The sequence below is a fragment of the Phlebotomus argentipes genome, unplaced genomic scaffold (assembly GCF_947086385.1).
Source record: "Phlebotomus argentipes unplaced genomic scaffold, Phlebotomus argentipes genome assembly scaffold_18, whole genome shotgun sequence".
NCBI lineage: Eukaryota > Metazoa > Arthropoda > Insecta > Diptera > Psychodidae > Phlebotomus > Phlebotomus argentipes.
In genome coordinates this window covers 6,974,008-6,993,174 of record NW_026776177.1, presented here as the reverse complement: position 1 = coordinate 6,993,174, position 19,167 = coordinate 6,974,008, and the positions used below count along the sequence as shown (strand labels likewise).

General features: G+C 47.8%; 3 protein-coding genes across 3 annotated transcripts; 2 read left to right on the top strand and 1 right to left on the bottom strand.

Moving 5' to 3' along the window:
* Positions 1-1,271: 1,271 nt before the first annotated feature.
* LOC132259078 (melatonin receptor type 1B-A-like) lies at positions 1,272-4,332 on the top strand. The gene is made up of 2 exons (XM_059756623.1): positions 1,272-1,685; positions 1,752-4,332. The coding sequence occupies exons 1-2, from the start codon at positions 1,272-1,274 to the stop codon at positions 2,481-2,483; spliced, it is 1,146 nt and encodes a 381-aa protein (XP_059612606.1). The 3' UTR covers positions 2,484-4,332.
* A 177-nt stretch (positions 4,333-4,509) lies between these two features.
* LOC132259077 (uncharacterized) lies at positions 4,510-11,919 on the top strand. Its single transcript, XM_059756622.1, has 10 exons — positions 4,510-4,642; positions 4,907-5,068; positions 5,140-5,242; positions 5,321-5,458; positions 5,540-5,631; positions 7,671-7,844; positions 7,912-8,014; positions 8,079-8,141; positions 8,209-11,381; positions 11,821-11,919. Exons 1-10 carry the CDS (start codon positions 4,623-4,625, stop codon positions 11,885-11,887), a joined length of 4,095 nt encoding a protein of 1,364 aa, XP_059612605.1. The 5' UTR covers positions 4,510-4,622; the 3' UTR covers positions 11,888-11,919.
* A 5,507-nt stretch (positions 11,920-17,426) lies between these two features.
* On the bottom strand, positions 17,427-19,160 carry LOC132259878 (uncharacterized). The gene is made up of 2 exons (XM_059757687.1): positions 19,059-19,160; positions 17,427-18,912 (listed from the first exon to the last, which is right to left on the bottom strand). The coding sequence occupies exon 2, from the start codon at positions 18,887-18,889 to the stop codon at positions 17,528-17,530; it is 1,362 nt and encodes a 453-aa protein (XP_059613670.1). The 5' UTR covers positions 18,890-18,912; positions 19,059-19,160; the 3' UTR covers positions 17,427-17,527.
* Between the last annotated feature and the right edge of the window lie 7 nt (positions 19,161-19,167).

Here is a 19,167-nt window from a genome sequence, read left to right as displayed (position 1 = left end):
TTCATTGGTCGCCGAGTTGTCTCCGAGTGACGAAAATTGCCATGTCGCTCTCAGCCAAATAAATACAATTACTGTTGGGCAAAACCACAGTTCAGCCCGAAATGTCAGTAAAAGTTTCATGAGGGAGAAATTTCGCCTGTCCTTCGACCGTGTCAAAGTTTATTTGTCTCCATCGTCATTCGATTTGCTTGGCGACTAATGTGAAAATCCTCTCACCGTCATCCCTCCCCATAATTTATCGTCTTTTTCCGTGAGATCATTAATAAAGAACCGCAGTAAGAACTAAAAAGGATACGCGTCACATTAAAATTCACCTTCTCAGAACAGCTTCAAATATGACTCATGCATGATTGATGAGAAAAGTTTAATTTATTGGCTAAAAATACTCGAAACGTAAACTATTGATTAGGTAAATATTCTTCGTGTGACACGCTGTAGTTTCTAGGAAAAAGAACCTTTCAATCTGCCAAAGCTACGATCTTAGACATTGAGGAAACCTTATGGGCGGAGCATCGAAATGGGCGTGGCCAAAACTTTCCCTCTTTGCTTTACAACTTCTGATGCGCTTCAGTTACCCTGAATATGAAGTTTAATGGGCCAAAAGTTCCTGAAAACTCATAAAATTGATATATTTAGTAGATAAAGTCTTGAGCTTCATTAATTGGATATTCTCACGCCAGAAATACAATTTATTTCCCTTATTGGGTGGGGAGTTTTGAGAACATAATCCAGGAGAGCGTTATGTGAATTAAAATCAAGATAAAAACTGACTTCCAACACCATGAGATAATATACTTTTTTTTTAATTTCCATAATGCAATCTATTTTTACGAACCATATTACACAAAGTAACACAAAGAGTGATGCCTTCATTGTGCGGGAATCTCACGTAATAATTTCCAGATAACTTTTCGTGATGAAATTCAGCAAAGTGTGACTCTGGGTGGCTGCAAAGCAGATTAAATTTCCTCCCTCGTCATGTTAAAGTAACTTCACGGTCTTCACACCCAATGAATATTGAAAATGTGTGGCAATTAATTGACGAGACACTCTCTAACGACTATTTGTCAACCTTATCATTTTTCGCGTAGGCGTTCTGATCCGTCGTCCTCATCTGCAACCTTTGGCAGCTCAGTCTCGAGTGGGAGTCGGTGAGATAATTGCTGCGAAGCTCTCCCTCTAATTTGCATACTGAAGCTCTGCACTTGCAGCTCGATGATGACTTAAGGAAGCGCTGGTCAGCACATTCTTTGACTCACTGTACTCACATCATGAATGTCACAGAGTCGCTGGTGACTCCAAGTGGCGAGGAGACGCTGATCACCTCGCTGGCGCTCTTCTCGAAGCACGCCATCACCAAGGCGCCCAACACAGAAGTCTCGCCGGTGACGCTGTCGCCGGAATGGTCGCGAGTGGCTCGCCTGCTGCTGCTCTCGTGCCTCTCTGTGGTGGGCAGCGTGGGGAACATCTTCCTCATCTCCTCCATCATGATTGAGGACCACCTGAAGAAGGCCGGCAACGCCTTCATCGTGAGCGTGGCGCTGGCCGATCTGCTGATCACGAGTCTCCTGATTCCCTCCTCGGCGATCCTCCTTTTGGCGGGCATCGATGACTCCCTGTCCGTGTGCAAGTTCCAGTGGTTTCTGGCAGCCTGCGCATTCCTGATTAGCGTCCTTTCGCTTTCGGTGAGTTTCTGCAATTCAGAATTTTCACAAACCCCAACACTGACTATTTCCGATTGATTTTCCCAGTCGACAGCCGTTGAGAACTACCTGCGACTGTGCACGTCTCAGGACGGAAGCGCCTGGTTCAACAAGACGTCCACCACGGTCATCCTGCTGCTGATCTGGCTGATCGGCGGCACGTCGTCTGGCCTGCAGTTCGTCTTCAGTTTGAGCTTCGACTACTGCACGCGCAAATCTACGGGAATCGTGCCCTATCAGATGGCCATCGTGGCCCTGCTCATCCTCCTGCCCATCGTGGTGACTTTCTATACGCACGTGCGCATCATCCTGGACGTGCGCCGCCTCATGCAGGCGCCCAACTACAAGCCTTCTCTCGGCTACACGTGGGATCTGTCTCTGGCGCGCACCAACTTCTACAGCTTCCTCGTGTTCATCGTGTTCTGGCTGCCGTTCGGCGTGGTCTTCACGTACGGCACCACGAAGATCATCCCCGACTCACGCGTACTGTACAACACGGCGTGGTTCGGGCTGAGCAAGTCCTGCATCCACAACGCGATCTATTGCCTCACGAACCGCCACTTCCGCAGCGCCTACGTGAGCCTCTTTCACTACTGCTGCTGCAAGACTACCGTGTCCACGGCCAGGCGCACGCGAACAGACGGCGCGCGCCCCACGGCGGACGTGCGCGTGCACATCATCCCCGGCTACAACATGTACTCCTACACCAGCCCGATGCGCAACTCCGGCAACAACTACCACTGGTATTGGGGTAAGCGCACGGCGCACCAGGAGTTATGATAAAGCGACCAGACCTAAGCATGCCCCGCTTTTCCCTACACTCTGCCGATCGCCCGCGGAAGGAGCGCCGAAGGACTTCTCGATGTGATCATGGTAATTGTTTGGCGCACTTGAGCGTTAGTTTAGCTTTGGACATTCTATTACTTACCCAGCTTTAAAGAGCTTTACTCGATTCGCACAGAGAAATTGGGAAAGAAACGTAAGATTTACTAAACAGATTTTTATGCCTGAGAATAGCAGAGAAAATGATAAGGAATAGGCAGAGAAATATGCGTGGAAAACATCTAATTTTATTCCAGCCGTGATGTTTTTTTTAAACAGTTTAATTTAGGGAAAATATTGACAAGTTCTTTTTAATTATTTGTAGCATTTGCAGCTAAAATGCCTTCGCTCTTCGACGTTTCATGTTTAAAGTTTCATGCAATTCCGCATTCGATGCAATCAGTTGCGAGTCTTTTGATCATTTATTCACAGAATTTTATATGATTTCTCTGTCTTCTCGTTCTCACTGCTATTTCTTCAGGAACAAATGGGAATATTATCTGTCGTCTTACCTTGAATTTACTCTAAAAACAACGTAAGGAGAAAAGCTGTGCATCTTTGAAATATGGGAAAGAATCAATTTATCTAGCACTTAACATTTCTAGCTACTATAGATCCTACACATTTCGGCGTTTAGTGAAGAGAATTGCAACTATATTTCTCCGTCCTTGCTTTGGATCTGATGAATTTGGGCAAATTGTGCAAATTGCTATTCTAACTTCGTCCCCGCATCGCAAAAAGCTGCGACTTTCCGTGCGGTGGGCGAAATTCATCGGCAGAGTGTTTGCATCCCCCCAAATTATGTGTGCTTTCCCTTCGACTTTTGGGCGCGAGATGCGAAGTGTTTCAGCATAAGTGAATTATTCTTGGCACAAATTGTCCTCTCGCGAGCGCGAGAGCGTCTTTTTTCGGTTGGTGTGCGCGGCTAAAAATACTGGTGGGACAGATAAAGGCATTTATCGATGAGCTCAAACACCTGTTCTGAGTCACCCTGGCGCAGGGGGCGCGTGAACGGCGGGGAAATCCATATTTTAACCACTTTACATTGGAGGGCGCGAAGGAGGAATGAGGGAGGGGGCTGAAAAACCGCCCCATTTGCACCCCAAACCACCTCAAATTCCTCAATGTTGGGCACATTTGCATGCTCTGCGGCGATTGTGAGCTCTTCTTGTGCACGCGAAATCAGTGGAATATTAAAGGTGTGAAGCAGAAATTGGCCTAAAACATGTACAATGAAATTGCGTGAATTGCTTCGCAGATCATGGCCAAAAGCATCGAATTGAGTGGCGCGAGAAGAGTGACAATTGCCCGCCCAACACAGCCCCACATTATTACTTATAAAAATCACTCGAATGTCGTGGTAAACAAGTAAATATAATCGGTATTAGGTGTTTCTAGAGGAATATTTGTACATAAAATGCCTTTTATAATTAACTGTGATGTGAGAAATAAACATATTCATATTCAGATTTTGTCGTGGAGGGAAAAAGAGCGAGAGAGAAAGAGGAGCATTTGATGGCTGAAGACTATATACTTTTATATAATGATTTTTATTTTACTCTGGAACTTTTGGGAGGAGTGGCAGAGGGAAGAGGAATCTTTTTTACACGGGGAGAGATTACATAAATTGTGTACATGTTTTTTGGAGAAGATATTTTCCATTTATTTGAACTGGGGGACCATGTTGTTCAATTGCAAAACTACATGTAAATGTTAAATATGTGTGCTTTAAATGGATCAAGAGACAAACATTTTCCGACACACTTGGAGAGTCAATAAAGTTGTCTATATAAATGTGGAAAGAAAACATGTTTTTCTCCCCTTGAAATTGGCGGTGGCGAAAGCATTTCGTCGGCCGTTGAAAAGTCGTTCCGACTGTGTTGCGCGCTGTTTTCCGCCGCGCGGCGCCACCGTGAGGCTGGGAGAGCCGCGCGCGAAATGCGAGCGCGCTGAGAGGTTGGCAATCGTGCTGGAATCCCAGTCTCTCTCTGTCAGTGCTTGGAAAAAAACTTGGGGCTGTACAAAGTGTGGTGCATTAATAGAGAAATTGTGTACAAAATAGCTGATACTGTGTGATAACATGTTGCTGAGGCGCCGATGATGATGATGGAGTCAAGGTATTGAGTGGCAGTGCTGTGCAAGTGGGTCAATTTGGTGGTCAAAGTGCGGACCAACAGTCGCTGCACCGCTTCTTGCGGCCGCCATGTTGGAATGCGCGACTTGAGCGACGAAGAGCCCTGGAGTTGTGTCGCTCGCCAGGGTTTATTTACAAAACAAGGCGCCGCGAGAGCCGCCGCCGCCACCAAATCACCCCGCGAGTGCGCCCCTGCGCCCGTGCGCGCGCCCCCTCGCCCTGCCTGATGGCGTGTCTTTGTTTTCAGAGTGGAAACGCACACCTCAGTCGAGCGGGAGATGGAGAAGAAAAAAACCATCCCGTCGAAGTTCCACTGGCTCTCCACATGCATCTTCAAGGAGATCCGCGGCATCCTCAGCTCCGAGTGGGAGCAGAGCAAGCTCATCGGCTGCATGGACTTGTACTTGCGGTGAGTTGTTGTCGCGGGTGTGAATGCGAGGGGGCGGAGCCCTATTTTCACCCTCTCTCTCCACTCCGCAGTTGTGCCCGCGAGGAGGCCAGCAAGGGCAAGAAGAGCAACTTCGCCAAGATCCTGCCCAAGAACATGTATTTATTCAAGACTATGAACGCCAAATTTGGAGCAGTAAGTTGAGACCTCACACATCTTCCGTCTCTTTCCGCCGCGCTCTCATGCCACCTTCTTTTTTCCTTTGTGTGCCAGACGCCCGCGTATCTCAACAGGATCGCCAAGATGCTGCAACTGTACCTGGACACGGAGCTGCGGGCATCAATCCAGGGAATCATGTTCTACATGGACATCGCCAACAAGATATCGATGCAGATTGACGTGCATCTGAAGGTGAGCGTGTGTGCTTGACTTTGGACACGCCTCGCCCAGTGCAAACAACTCTCAAATTGTCTCTCTTTGCACTCTTTTCAGGGTCAGAACCCGAGTTACATACTCAGCGTGCTCATAACGTCGCAGAGATCGCAGAACAAGACTCACCGCCTCGTCCTGGACCTCCTCTACGGGTGAGTCTCACTTTCTCCTCTGTCGCGCGTGCTCTGGGATTCCGGCCGGCCGCGGGGAGGAATTTGGGTCATGCCACTGTGTATACATCCGCGAGAGAGCGGCGAATGAGTCCAAACGGCGGCCAAAGTGAAATGTGACCCCAAAATCCGCCATTTTGAACACCGCCAAAATTCTTCGGGCCGGAAACTGAACAATAATCATCACAATAACAATCCACGCTGAGCTTCTCGTCGCAACACAGGATACATTGAAGACTGAAATTAATCCTAATGCTATTCCGCTTCCCCCCCATTCTTCCCACTTTTTGGGGGAACTTTGTGTAAACATTGACATCCAAATAGCATTTATTTATCAAACAGTGTTTGTCGAAAATATTGAGAATTTTATACTTGGTTCATTGAACGCTCGAGAGCGTGAGAATGAAGATTATGGAGATGATTGAATGAAAATCGCATTGATTATGTAATTAAATGTTACAGTAAAAGCGAGACAAGCAACGTTTGATGCATAACACCTGAAGAAATCTCAAGATTATCCAAACTTTTGAGGCACAATAATGATTTCTGCATTCTGTGGAAATGATAAAAAAAATGTGACCAAAAAGTCAGCGATTTAATAGCGATGAATTAACATGATTATTTATGGCATTCCAAATAATTTTCACATTCATTCAATGAAAATAATTGACTTAATTTGCTGTGCAGCAAGTAATGTATGCAAAAAATGACCTCTTCAATTGCCTCGCAAGAATATAGTCTGTGTCAAATGACAGAGCGGAATTCTCACCTTCTTGAGAATAAAAATAAAAATAGAGGAAGCGTTTTAATGTCACATAATGAGTTCAACTAAACAAGAATATCTTACATTGCAAATATTAAGTGAGATAGTGAAATCACTGCAAATAGACGATGTGGCATTTTGAGTCACAACAGCGGATCTGTGATTTATTCTGCAATTTCTGCTGACTATTCATTTAGGATTTGTAGTGCAATTTTCACATTTCAATTCTCTGGTTTCTTGAGTATGTTTAGCGGCGCTACAAATTGGCGATGAGGAGAGACTCGAAAGAATAAAGCAAAGATGCTTAATTGACTGTTCTTTGTACGCAAAATATCTCAGCATGGGGGAAAATTGTTTAGTTTTTTCAATTGTTAGGCGGAATTTCATTGAAATTCATTACTTACAAAATATTGAGCATGAGAATTGAGTGCAAAACCTGCCAAATATGTTTTATTGTCGTTTCCATTCTTCTCAATTCAATAACGTATCAATTTTTGCCATTCCTTCTGATGAATGACGCCCAATTTCACCTTCCAGACCAAATTCAGGGGTCCTGGATTGTTCGCATTCATGTGTGAACCACATGTTGTGATTCACATAAAAGTCCCTTCTCGGGGATTATGTTTGGACATTGTTGTACACTTGAATGCAGACTCTGAACACATAATTATCCTGGAATTCCCAAGGACTCCTTGGCGGCTTGTTAACTTCCCCGCATGACGTCCACGTGGTTTGCAGTGTTGTGCGTGTTCTTGTGGAAAAATATTGCCTCGCCAGTCGATGGCAATTCGAATAATAATGCATTCTGACCCCTGCGATTGGCGACCACCCGTGGAGCGCGTCTGACAATGGGGCTTTGCGCCGAAATCCCGATTAGTCGCGACAGCGCGAACAGAGAAGAGAAGATAGTGGAGATGAAATGGGGTTTTGTCACATTCTTCGTGATGCCCTGGAAAAAATCCCAGAGCTCGCATATATAAACTAAGTAGAGCGTGAGGCTTAGTCGTCTTTCCTTCCCCCATTTTTGCGCCAGTGATGATTTTAGTAAAAGGTCTGACGTGCGAATGTTGAGTCGGCGCGAGAAGTTGGACAAAAATTTCTCCAGCCAGAATTCCATTGGCATGCATGATAAAGAAAAACATGTGTTGAGGCGCCATTTCTTCAGCATCAATATATCTGTGTGTGTTTGTGGATTGCAATTTCCTTCAATTATCTCTACGTAATGTTTGTTTTCTTTCTCTCTTTTTGTGCTTTGCAGAAAATACTTGACTGTGCATAAATATGCGGTGAATAAGACGGAATTGCCGGACAAGTTGATGCTGATGTACATCATTGGGTACAAACAGTGGGTGAATCTGTTTCTCGATGACAAACCAAAGGTCTTGGAGATCATGAAGAAATTCACGATGTTCAAGCCGAGGGAAAGCTTTAAGTGAGTGGCGTTTTTTTCTTGTGCTTTCATGGATGTTTCGATAGTAATTTGTGTGGTGTTTCGACAGGAATAATCCGAAGATTCCGGAATCGCTGAGGATGGTTTTATCGGAGAGTGGACTCGTGAAGGAACTGCTGACGACGAGCGAGAAGGTTGATGACCTCAAGAAGGTAATTGAGGGCTTGCTGGTGAATCTCATTGCAATTCATGATGTTTCTGGGTTGTCTCTTGCAGTCGCTGAACAGTTATTTGGACGAGGATAACCACGAAGAGGAGGATTACCTCACGGATATGACCGTAAATCTTACTTTCTGCCTTGCCTTCACTGGAGAACGTGACTAATTTGTGATTTCTCTCTCTGCAGTTGCTCTCAATCGGCGATTCGCAGGATGCCAGCTCGTCTTCGGCGGCGGATGAGCAGTGTTTCTCTCTCTCCATGACACTGCCGACGGAGAGTGTGCCCGTGCCGCTGGCCAGGAGCGCCATGCTGAGTGTGGTGAAGCAGGAGGAGCCGCAGACACTGTCAGTGATTGATCTCACGGAGGAGAGTATGTCTCCGCAGCCGCTGCAGTGGCTGCAGAAGCTGGCGCGGCGGGCACGCGATGCGCAGGATGTGGTGCTGCGATGTCCGGTATCCAGCGGGAGCAGCGTGGTGATTTGCCTGTCGGACTCTGACAGCGACGGGCACGAGGAGGGCGGCAGCGGCGGCGCCGCAGCTCAAGAGGCGGAGGGCGGTGAGGCGCCGTCGGTCACGACGGTGGCGGCGGAGAGTGAAGTGCCGCGCGAGGCGAACTACGCGGCGGAGAACATGATGCAGTGGCAGGAGGGTGGCAGTGGTAGTCGCGAGAGTCCCATCAGTGTGATGGCGAAGAATCGCGAGATGCTGGACAGCATCACGTCGAATCTGGACGAGGTGCCGTCGCTGAACAAGACGCCGCCGCAGAAGATGGCGGAGAAGGGCAGTCTGACGTCTGGTTTGGGGACAAAGAGTGCCATAAAGTTCGGTGTGCGAGACGATCTGGTGGGATCGAGTTTGAGGAAGGTGACACCCCCGGAGAGTGTGAGCGAGACGCCGTCCATCTGCACCACGGACGACAATTCCCTGAGTGGTGGTGTTGAGGACTCGCAGAACTCGGTGGACAACTATCCCATCTTCAATGAGATCCACATGGTGGAGCGCAGCGGCGAGGCGGACGAGCGTGTAGCGGACATGGAGGCGCCACCACCACAGTCGAGCATCTTCCAGGATCATCATGCGAATTACTTTTGCGATGACCTGGAGGAGGGTTGTCACATTCTTCGGGGTGCTGATCCCAAAGTGGCCGACAAGCGGCGCAGGCAGTCGACTGATGTGCGGGAACAGGAGAATATTGTGTTTAGTGTGCCGCCGCTGGCGCGACGGCCGATCGCCGCCGCCACTGAGGACGATCCGGCGACCACCACGAGCAGTAACCTTCCAATGCCACCAGATAGGATCCTCTTTACAACGGGTAAGACCACAAAGTCGCACAGTGATGAGAGTGTCAACAATTCTGTGCGTGACATTTTGGCGGACTTCTCAGATGTGGATGAGACGCCCACAGCTGAGGATGGGCAGAATGTGTCTGAAGAAGAAGAAGATGATGATGATGATGAAGATGATGATGACGATGATGAGCCAGATATAGAATCGCCGTTGATGGAGACTATTGAGAAGCACGAATTGGCGGAGTTCATGGAAATGTGCGACAATAGTGGGCAGCAAACGCGCGAATATAGATCTCCCGAGGGCACAAAGTCATCATCTGTTCATTTAGAGCGCTCCGCGTCGAAGGAGAAGGAGAGCGGCAAGGAGAAGGAGAAGGAGGTGGGCAAGGAGAAGAAGAAGAGAGTGCATTTCGGCACGGCCAAGTACATGAAGCCCAATGATGTGCCGCAACAGAGAATGTTCTTAGACTATTTGGATGGCATGAGTCCGCGAAAGTCCATACTGAAGCCCTCGCCCAAGCCCGCGCTGCAGAGTGGCGCGAGTGTGGCGGCCGCCGTCGCGAGTGGTGCGACTGATGTGAAGAGTTTTGGCAATTTCAAGGAGGCCACAAAGGCTTCGCAGAGCAATATCATGGTGAAGAGGTCTTATCTGTCGCCAGATATGCTGCCGCTGAGTCAGACGACAAAGGCGAGCAGCGTGCAAGCGTCGCTGGAGACGGACATCGGGGCGTCACCGTTGTTGTCGTCGTCAACGGAGTCAGTTGCAGGTACAAAAACTATAAATTCTTTTAGCCATAGGTCGGAAGTTTGGTCAGTGGGTGGGAATTCGTATGACACGGTCTCATCCTCGTCCAATATCCCACATTTGCATGGTGACTTCAATGAGGCACACGGTAGTAGTCCCGTTCCGCAACTATCAGACGTTGGGCCACAGCAAATGTGTGGAAATTTGGTGGATGGCGATAGATTGAGTAAGAACATTTCCCCAGTTGAGAGTAAGGGCGTGAAGGAGGCGGATTCGACGTCACCTGAGCGCGCGTGTGAGCACATGTACGTGCTGCCGCTGAAGAAACGCAGCATTCCGACGCCGCCGGCGCCAGAGGTGCCCGTGGAGTATTGTCCGGCGCCAGAAGTGGCGCCGGTGAAGTATGTTCCTGCACCAGAGGTGCCCGTGGAGTACGCTCCGGCGCCGGATGTGCCGGTGGAGTATGCGATATGCTATCCGCCGAAGCGGATGCTCAGCATACTTGAGCTGCCGCCGAGTGAGGTGTCGCTCAGGATACTCAAGGTGCCGCGCAATGAGCCGTCGCGGAGGCACAAGACGCCGGCGGAGCGGAAGCACATCACACCAGTGCAGACACTGAATTTCTCACCTCAACGCATCCCAACATCAACAATTGCCGGAACTGGGCAACTGCAAACATTCACACCATTGCCACCATTCAACTACATTCAACCGTCGGCGCGCATTCAGCAAATCCGCACGCAACCCGATCTGTCCACCATCAATTTGGGCTTCAACATTGGCGCTGGATCGCCAACGGTGTCGGAATTGTCGGCACTGCCGACATTCAGTCTGACACAGAGTCACCCAGTGCAGCTGACGCAGAACTTCCACAGTGCACCGACGACGGGACTCACGTACACTCTGCAGCAGGCTGCATCGAGTTCCTCCTTTGACATTTCCCACCTTGAATTGCAGAATATGATAGAGTTACAGGGATACCAGTATGGCCAGCCAAATGTCAGTACAATAGTCAGTCCGACGAATTTGGGGCCGGATTTGGCCTTTCAGGGCGTACAATTGACACAGGGAACACCTGTGCAGTACGCGGCGATCAATCAGTGGCAGAATCCATGTTCCTGCCACGGTGGATGTGCCAATTGTGATCAGAATCTCGTGGATTTCGGGAGATATAGTGGCACGACTGTCGGTGGTGGTAGCACAACGGGTGAGCTCACGACGTCGCGTCTTGAGCAGCACGCATCTGCCAATGCCAGCAAATGCGACAATGAGACATTCCAGAAGCACACAAGTATCAACATTAGGAAGCGCAGGCATGGAAACATGTAAGACATTGAATGCTGCGGCGTATCAATCTTCAATCAACTCAAAAAGCACACACAATCAATCAAATCATCTCTTCAATCAACAATATTTTGCCTGTTTATATTCTCGCTGTTGTGATTTTTATTTCTCGGTTTCTGTGTGACAAAATTCTAGAGTTAAGCGCGCGTCTTGTTTTTGTTTTTCTTATTGTTCAATAGTGTCTCGTCAAATCAACAGAATTCTTCAATCAACACATTCCGCAAAAATGTCTCAGCCAAAAGTAATGAGAGTAGCGAAAAGAAATTATAATGTAATTAAGTCCCTTACTCTTAAATGGGGAAAGTATGTTCACGATAATGTTCATAGGAGGTTTCTTTTTTTCTTTCTCTTTTTCTTTTCACAATACTGCTATTGAGTGGAGAATTAGGGTAATGTTTGTCTTTTACTTTTCACTTGCAGATCATCTGATAAGGGAGAGTTTGCTAAAGTCCCACGCGAGGCCGAATCAGATTCGTGTTCGCCGTGAATTTGATGAGCGACGGAAGAAGATGATCAAGCGGCGGAATTCGATAGCGGTGATGGCGTATTCGGAGGGTGATTTGGCGAATTCGCTGAGGAAGTCGCTGAACTTGGGCGGTGATGACGAGTGTCCGGGCAGTGTGGGTGTGTTGCCGACGGATCCGAAGCTGTACAAAGCTTATGTGCCACTTGTGAATATTGATAAGGTAGCAACAATAGTGCAGAGGACGCCGCCGCCGAGCGCAGTGGCGCCGGTGGAGAAGAAGAGGGGAAGGAAGAGGAAATCTGATGTACCTGATCCATCATATGTCGCTCCGATTAAGACATCACAGTCAATGGAGTTGTACACGGGCTTCACGCCCATCCGGCTCACCCGCTCGATGAGGCGGAAGATTATGGAGTTGGATCTCCACGATGAGGAATTGATACAGAAGCAATTGGAGCCGAAGCACAAGAAGCCACGGCGGCGGATGTCAACGTATGAATTGGTGGGCCCATCGCGATTTGAGATGGAGGAGAAGTGTATGTCACCAAATATTGTTCATAGTTTTAAGGCTGCGAGTGTATCGCCGCACGTTCCTAGTAGATTAAGTCAAGTGAGGAGCTCAATTGAAGAGAGAACAATCACAGTGTATGACGCAGATGTGCAGCAACAGATGGGACTTGATGAGAGCATCAACACAGTGGCAGATCTACCGATGGAGCAGAGCACGCCGATGCTGAAGGTGGAGATGAGTCAGGCGCGGGAGGTGGAAATGAAGGAGTCTGTTGATATTATGCCAGTGACCAAAGCTTCAAAGAAGGAAATCATTTCGCCGACATTGGAGAAGGTGGAGGATGTGTCAATGTCACCGCCAAAAGTGAAGCATTTAACGATCCCCAGTAGTGCAATTAAGGAGCACCAGGAGCTGCCACAGGAGAATTCAATGTCGACGCCTGTGCTGCAGCTGAAGCGTATGAAGAAGGAGGGCAAAAAGTCGTCGTCACCCGAATGGTCAATGTCATCGAATTGGGAATTGACGCGACTCACGCGCAAGACACTTAGCATTATTCACAAGGACAGGAAGTTGAGCAGGTTCAGGGCTGTTGTGTGCATTCGTCGACTGACGAGCTTCGATGTGACGCGAATAATTGCGTACATGTCGAACAATCCGATGGAGAATATTGAATTTCTCGTGACGAGTGGGCAATTTTTTCAAATGTACGCCTCGGAAAGGAGAACTGAGAGCACAATGGCCATTTGTGAGAGTAATGCACAGAGTACTTCGACGCCTGAGCGAGTGGCGGAGGATGTTGTGAGGCGAGAAGTGACACCGGAGAGAGATGTGATGGCGAATGATGCTACAAAGTCTGTTCCCGAAGGCACGGAGATTGTGGTGAACAATTCAGATAATGCGTTGGAAGACAGTGTGATGATGAATCACGAGCAGAGTTGTGAGAATGTGACGGAGAGCAGGATTGAGGTGTCGACAAAGGAGGACGAAGGGATTAAGGTGAAGATTTCGAAGCGTGGTAGGCGTTCGGAGGGAAAGCGCAAAGGTACACCGAGGCGATTGAAGAGTTCGCAGTTGTATCAGAAGATCCTGGAGGATGAGTCTGATGCGATGCAGCGTCTGGAGGTGAAGCCTTTGGCCGTGTTGTCGATTAATGAGGAGATTGGCAAGATGGCGAGTCCGGATTCGACATCCTCCCACGGGGAGGCGAACAAGAGTGTCGAGCAGCAGTTCCAACAGGGGAAATCCGTGTCGCCTGAGTATGTCAATTCCACCATCAGTTCAACAGTTAACACGGAGATCAGCTCCACCACGCAACTCTCGATGGTGTCGTCGAAGATGAAGGAGACGAGCAGCAGAGAGGACAAGTCGATATGCCATGGCGAGCAGAAGAGCAGCTTCAATGGGCCAATGCTGAGATCGACCAGCTGCATGATGCCCAGACACTCGAGTCCTCTGCCCAATGCCGAGGGTGTTTCATGTGACAGCCAAGGCGATTTGCTGGCGGAGTCAAAAAACGGCGCGAAGACGCCACAAAGCGAAAGCAAATGTGATAGTCAGATGGAGAACGGGCATTTAGGGCAATTGGATGAGGAGAAGTCGCCAAAAAACGATCAGGACACTTCAAATGTTGTCTCCAATGAGGAGTGTGAGGAGGAGGAAGTGGTGACAGAAGAGGGAGACGTGACGAAGGATCAGAGTGATCACGAGTGTGTCTTGAATGATGTTTCTGAGAATGACAATCAAAAGTGCGCCGCGACGGAGGAGAAATCAAATGAATCGCCGATGGGTTGTGATAGTCAAGTGGATGCTGAGGATGTGCCGGTGGAGCAGATGCAAGTGTGTGAGGAGGAGATTGTGCCCGAGGAGGAGAATGTGGAAGAGAAGGAAGCGAGTGAGGAGACGAGAGAAGTGGAGGAAAGTGCTCCGAAGGCGACAGAGATAGATTATGATGTGATGATAAAGAATACAACGGTGGAGAAGGAGATTTTCGAGCACACTTCACCAGCACCACCACAGCAGGATGATCAGGAGAACAGCAATCACTCGATAGACACTGAAGTGAGTGAGCAGAATGACAAGAGTTCGGAGGACAATGATGATGATCAGTCTGACACGTCGATAGACTTTCAGGATTTCGATACGGTGTCTGAGTTTAATGTCAGCTCGCCGTCTGAGTATGGCGATGCGATTGATGATAAAGATCAGGCGGCGGAGATTCTGGTGAAGTTGCCTGAGAAAGTGGCGAGTCCGGAGAAGTCTATTGATGATGAAATGATGCATTTTGATGCGAGTGAAGCTTTCCAAAACACATCAGATGTTGAGTCAGAGAATGACAACAATGAGGAAGAGGATGATGAGGATGAGGAGGAGGAGGAAAATGATCAGGATGAGGATGAAGAGAGTGGCAATGGCAATATGAATCCGGAAATGCACAATTTGTTCGAGAACATCTCGTCAATTGAATCCACCGAGCAGAATTACTTAGTCGACAATTGTCCACTGTTGGAGGCTGGCGATCATGCGGCGGCGCCGGCAGCGGTGAATGACGAGGAGAGTGGGAAGATTCCCTCGCCGGACAGCTCAAATATCCCGAAGTCCAACTCCAATCTCAACAGTGCGGCGGCCGAAGTGCCGAATGACGCCATGGATATTCACTGTGACGCCATGCCGGACACTTCGGTGAACTTCCTGCCGAGCGCCAGTGGAAATGATGTGGACAATGGTGGTCTGGAGATGGATGACGGGCTGTTCTCGTCGCCCATCTATGATCCTGAGTCGCTGGATGTGAATGCTGATGTGCAGGCGAACAAGTTCAATGGACAGATGACGGATCAGTTGATGTACACAGACAATCCATCCAATAATTTGCTCCTGGAGGCGGACAGTTCGGAGAACATTGGCCAGACGCTGGCGATTGATGATCTGGTGGAGGAGATGCCGAGTGATGACACGACACTGATCACGGAGGGTGACATCTTCGAGGGATACTGTGAGAATCTCACGAGTATTGGGGACAATGTGACGGTGGAGACGGAATCTGAGATTGTCACGGAGCCATTTGGCGAGGAGACGACGCGTCAGCCCGTGGACAATTCCACTGTGGACTTCTCGTCGGTGTTCAAGAGTTGTCTGCCCGAGATTGCGCCAGTGAGCACGAGCTTCGAGATTGGCGGCACACGGAAATCCTATCGGCAGCGCATAAAGTCCCACACAAATCTCTATGTGGAGCACGATTACTCACCAAAGACGGACACAAATCGCATCACGCCCACGTCGAGTGCGCCCAAGACGGGCGACAGGTACTTGTTGCCGCCGAAGAGCGACAGGATGAACAGGAGAAAGAGCTTCTATGGCGGCGACAGCAGGGATGGCAATAGGAATCGCTACAAGACATGGAATACTCCGACCAATACCACCAATTTCGCCTTGACTACCGTACAGCAGCCGCTGCCACCGGTGGTCAGTCTCAATGCACACGTGACGAAGCCTCTGGCGGAGCCGCCCAAGACTGTGCCGCCGGTGAAGACTTCTCTGGAGGACTCGCCGTCGGCTGCCGTGTCACCGTATTTGGAGGTGCACAACAATCTTCAGCAGCAGATCAAGAAGGATGGCAACACTCCGCTCTTTCCTCTCTCCTCAACCGTGTCGATCAATGGGGAGAATAGCAGCATCCGGAAGTTCCGACGGCCCAATCGCTCGCTAAATACGCCACCGCCGCCACAAGTGCCGCAAGTCACTCTGCCCGCGTATGAGCAGATAACGGCGTGCACAGCCGAGGCGCCGAAAGTTGTGGCGCCCGTGGCGGAGATCAAGACCTTCAGCATCATCCCGCCGACTCAGTCGATTGTCGCACTGGAGCCGATGACGCAGAAGCGGCCGACAACGCCGGCGTCCATTGAGATTCTCTCGAACAGAGTGATTCATCCGCGGCGCGACACCGGCACGCCGCTCTACCAGCCGACAATTGGGTATCAGCTGGTGCAATTCACCACCAGTGCGGCCATCACGAATCCCACGGACTTCTGTATCATCGCCACGACGGCGGTGCCGCAGGAGACGCTGCCGGTGCAGGCGACGTTTCCCAATCAGATCGTGAACGCCGGCCAGGCGGCGGACAAAGTGTTCCTCGCACAGACTGAGGAAATGCCACAATTTGAGGTGAACGAGGCGGAACTCGTTAGTGACTGTTTGCGCGAATTGAGGCAGTGAAGAAGAGATTATAGGGACAAGGAAGAAGAAGAATGAAAAAAACACCTCTCAAAACCATACTTAGAAACATAGACAGTGAAATTATTTAAAATACGTCATAGTGTTTTCGTTTCGTTTTTATTATTAGTTTAACAAACAGAGATTTTTATGTCTGACTTTATATTTTAAATATCGATATTGCATTGACTTTAACTGAAATCATGGTTAGAAAGTAAGAGAAAAATTATACATATATATATATCGTAGTGAAAGAATGAATGCTGAGACCATCAAAGTGGTTAGACATTGCAATACAGACAAATTGATAAGAGAGAATTGTGTGCATTTTTTATCGCTGTGATTCACCCACATTTTTTATCTTTGCATACCATTTTCACGTGTGGTTTTGTTTTGGCTCGCGCGATCTGGCGGAATTTGGGTGGGAAATAACACACTTCCGGCCACACTTTGCGAAATTGACCATGGATTGGGAGATATGCGAAATGGGCAGCGATACAGGACGCGCAGATGAATCAACTGGTTTCCTCATTTTAATCAAGGGGCGAACAACTGGCGAATGTCCACTTCTCATTTTTCAGGGCTCTCCGATGGATATCGTGGAAAAGTGATGAAAATTGTGTTTGATAAAGTGGTGATAAAAATCATCAACAAAGAGTGAAATTTAGAAGTTTAAAGGCTTTAAGCTTTCGAAATATTAAAGTGAATGATTAATATATTTAGTGTGTGAAAAAAAAATCACTATTTGTAACGGCAAATGAGTAAGTAAATATTTTACTAAAATGTTTTTCACATGGGCTTTAAGTTTTTCAATTTTCCCTGATAATTAAAAGATTGTTCGAATAGTATAAAATTAAATTTCGTTTATTTTCATTTATTTTGGAGATTCCTACAATTCAGTCTTTCTCACACAATTTTTTTTAAAGTTCTTTTACTCTTCATTATCACCAATACCGTTTGTATTTGCAAGTTACCTTGAGTTTTGGGAACTTTGGATTATTGAAATTATATATCGATTGATTATTGACCACGACAATTTGTAGAAATGTTGTCCTGTTGTGCATACTTGGCAAGATTCCGGGGATGAAATCATTCGTGATTCTAGAGCATCCGATGATGTTGAGAAGCTTCAGTGTTTGGCAATTGTTGATGAGTTCTACGAGGCCTTCATTCGTAACGGCTATGCAATACTCAAGGCTCAACTCTTCGAGGGTTTTTATGGCTCCCAACTGAACCAGATCACAATATCGAGGATAGCTGAAGCATCGGAATTGCAACGACTTCAACTTGCTGAAGGAAAGGAGATTCTGAACATCCGGAACTGGTCCGATATCTCTGAAACAGTGTATATGGAGCGACTCAAGCACATTCCGTTTTCCCAGTTTCTCCATCAATAAATCAACATCGAAGTCAGCCCGGATATCTATCATCAGATGCTTCAAACGAGGCAAGCTTGCGATTAACGTGAAAGCATCCTTTTCAGTGTTCGCCCAGATGGTGATCTTGAGCGTCTCCAAGCTCGTACTATATCTTGAAATCGCTTGATGATACCGGTAATATCGTGCGGAACTCGCAAAATTACTGCCATTTATGCTGAGGCTCTTCAGTCCCTCATTGTTTTGGAGAAATTGTATAAGGAAGCACTCTGTAATTATTCTGCAGTGACTCAGATCAATCGACTTAATGTTTTTCAATTCAGTCAGCCAATATCCTTGGATACTAGCATTAAGAGACACTCTGAGTGATTCTAATTGCGTCGCTTGGCGCAAACACACCTCAAGAATATTATCAGTCAGACCGCAATCCTTAAAATCGGCCACTTTGACATTCCCAAAAGCCCGGAATAAGTTGTCAAGGCAGTCAGCCTTTCTGAGAGAGAATCTCACGAGGTACAGTTTCCTCAAATTGCTGCACTTACCCAATATACTCAGGAGAGTTTCAATTGGGCTGGCGAATTTACATCCATACACCGTTAAGGAATGCATTCTCGGATTCAATCTCTTCACAATATCTTGCACATCCGCTAGTATGACCTTCTCGTGATCATGAGGATGCTGGAAAGATGTGTGACAGCGAAGTTGAAGCATGCGTCGAGTTCTGTAAGCAATCTCAGCCACGAACTTGAACCTTTCGCAAGCGTCCTCCGCTGTCATCAACTGCCAGATGTTCAGGTAAGAGAAGATTATCAAGAGACAATCGTCATTGAGCTCTAGGATTGACAGTCTCTTCTCATCATTCTGTTCCTCGTCACTTTCCACAGCATGATCTTCAAGACGCATCTTCTTGTTGCACTGCAAGGCATCCATGTTTTCTTTTTTAGGCGAATTATCTGTGAAAAATACATTATTGTTACAATACTGAGAATTGCTTTGGATCGTGAATCAGAACAAGTGCCTATTGAGTCTATTCAGAATGCTTGTGCAATATGATCTCAGAAAACTGTAGATATTTATAAATATTCGCAAGAATACTTACAGAAGCTGAGCAATATATCTTGTTGTCTTCACAATCCACGATGCACGCCTTCTTTCCGACTGTCACCGCTGTCACTGTGCCGAAAAGATTGACCGAAGAGGTCGCATCG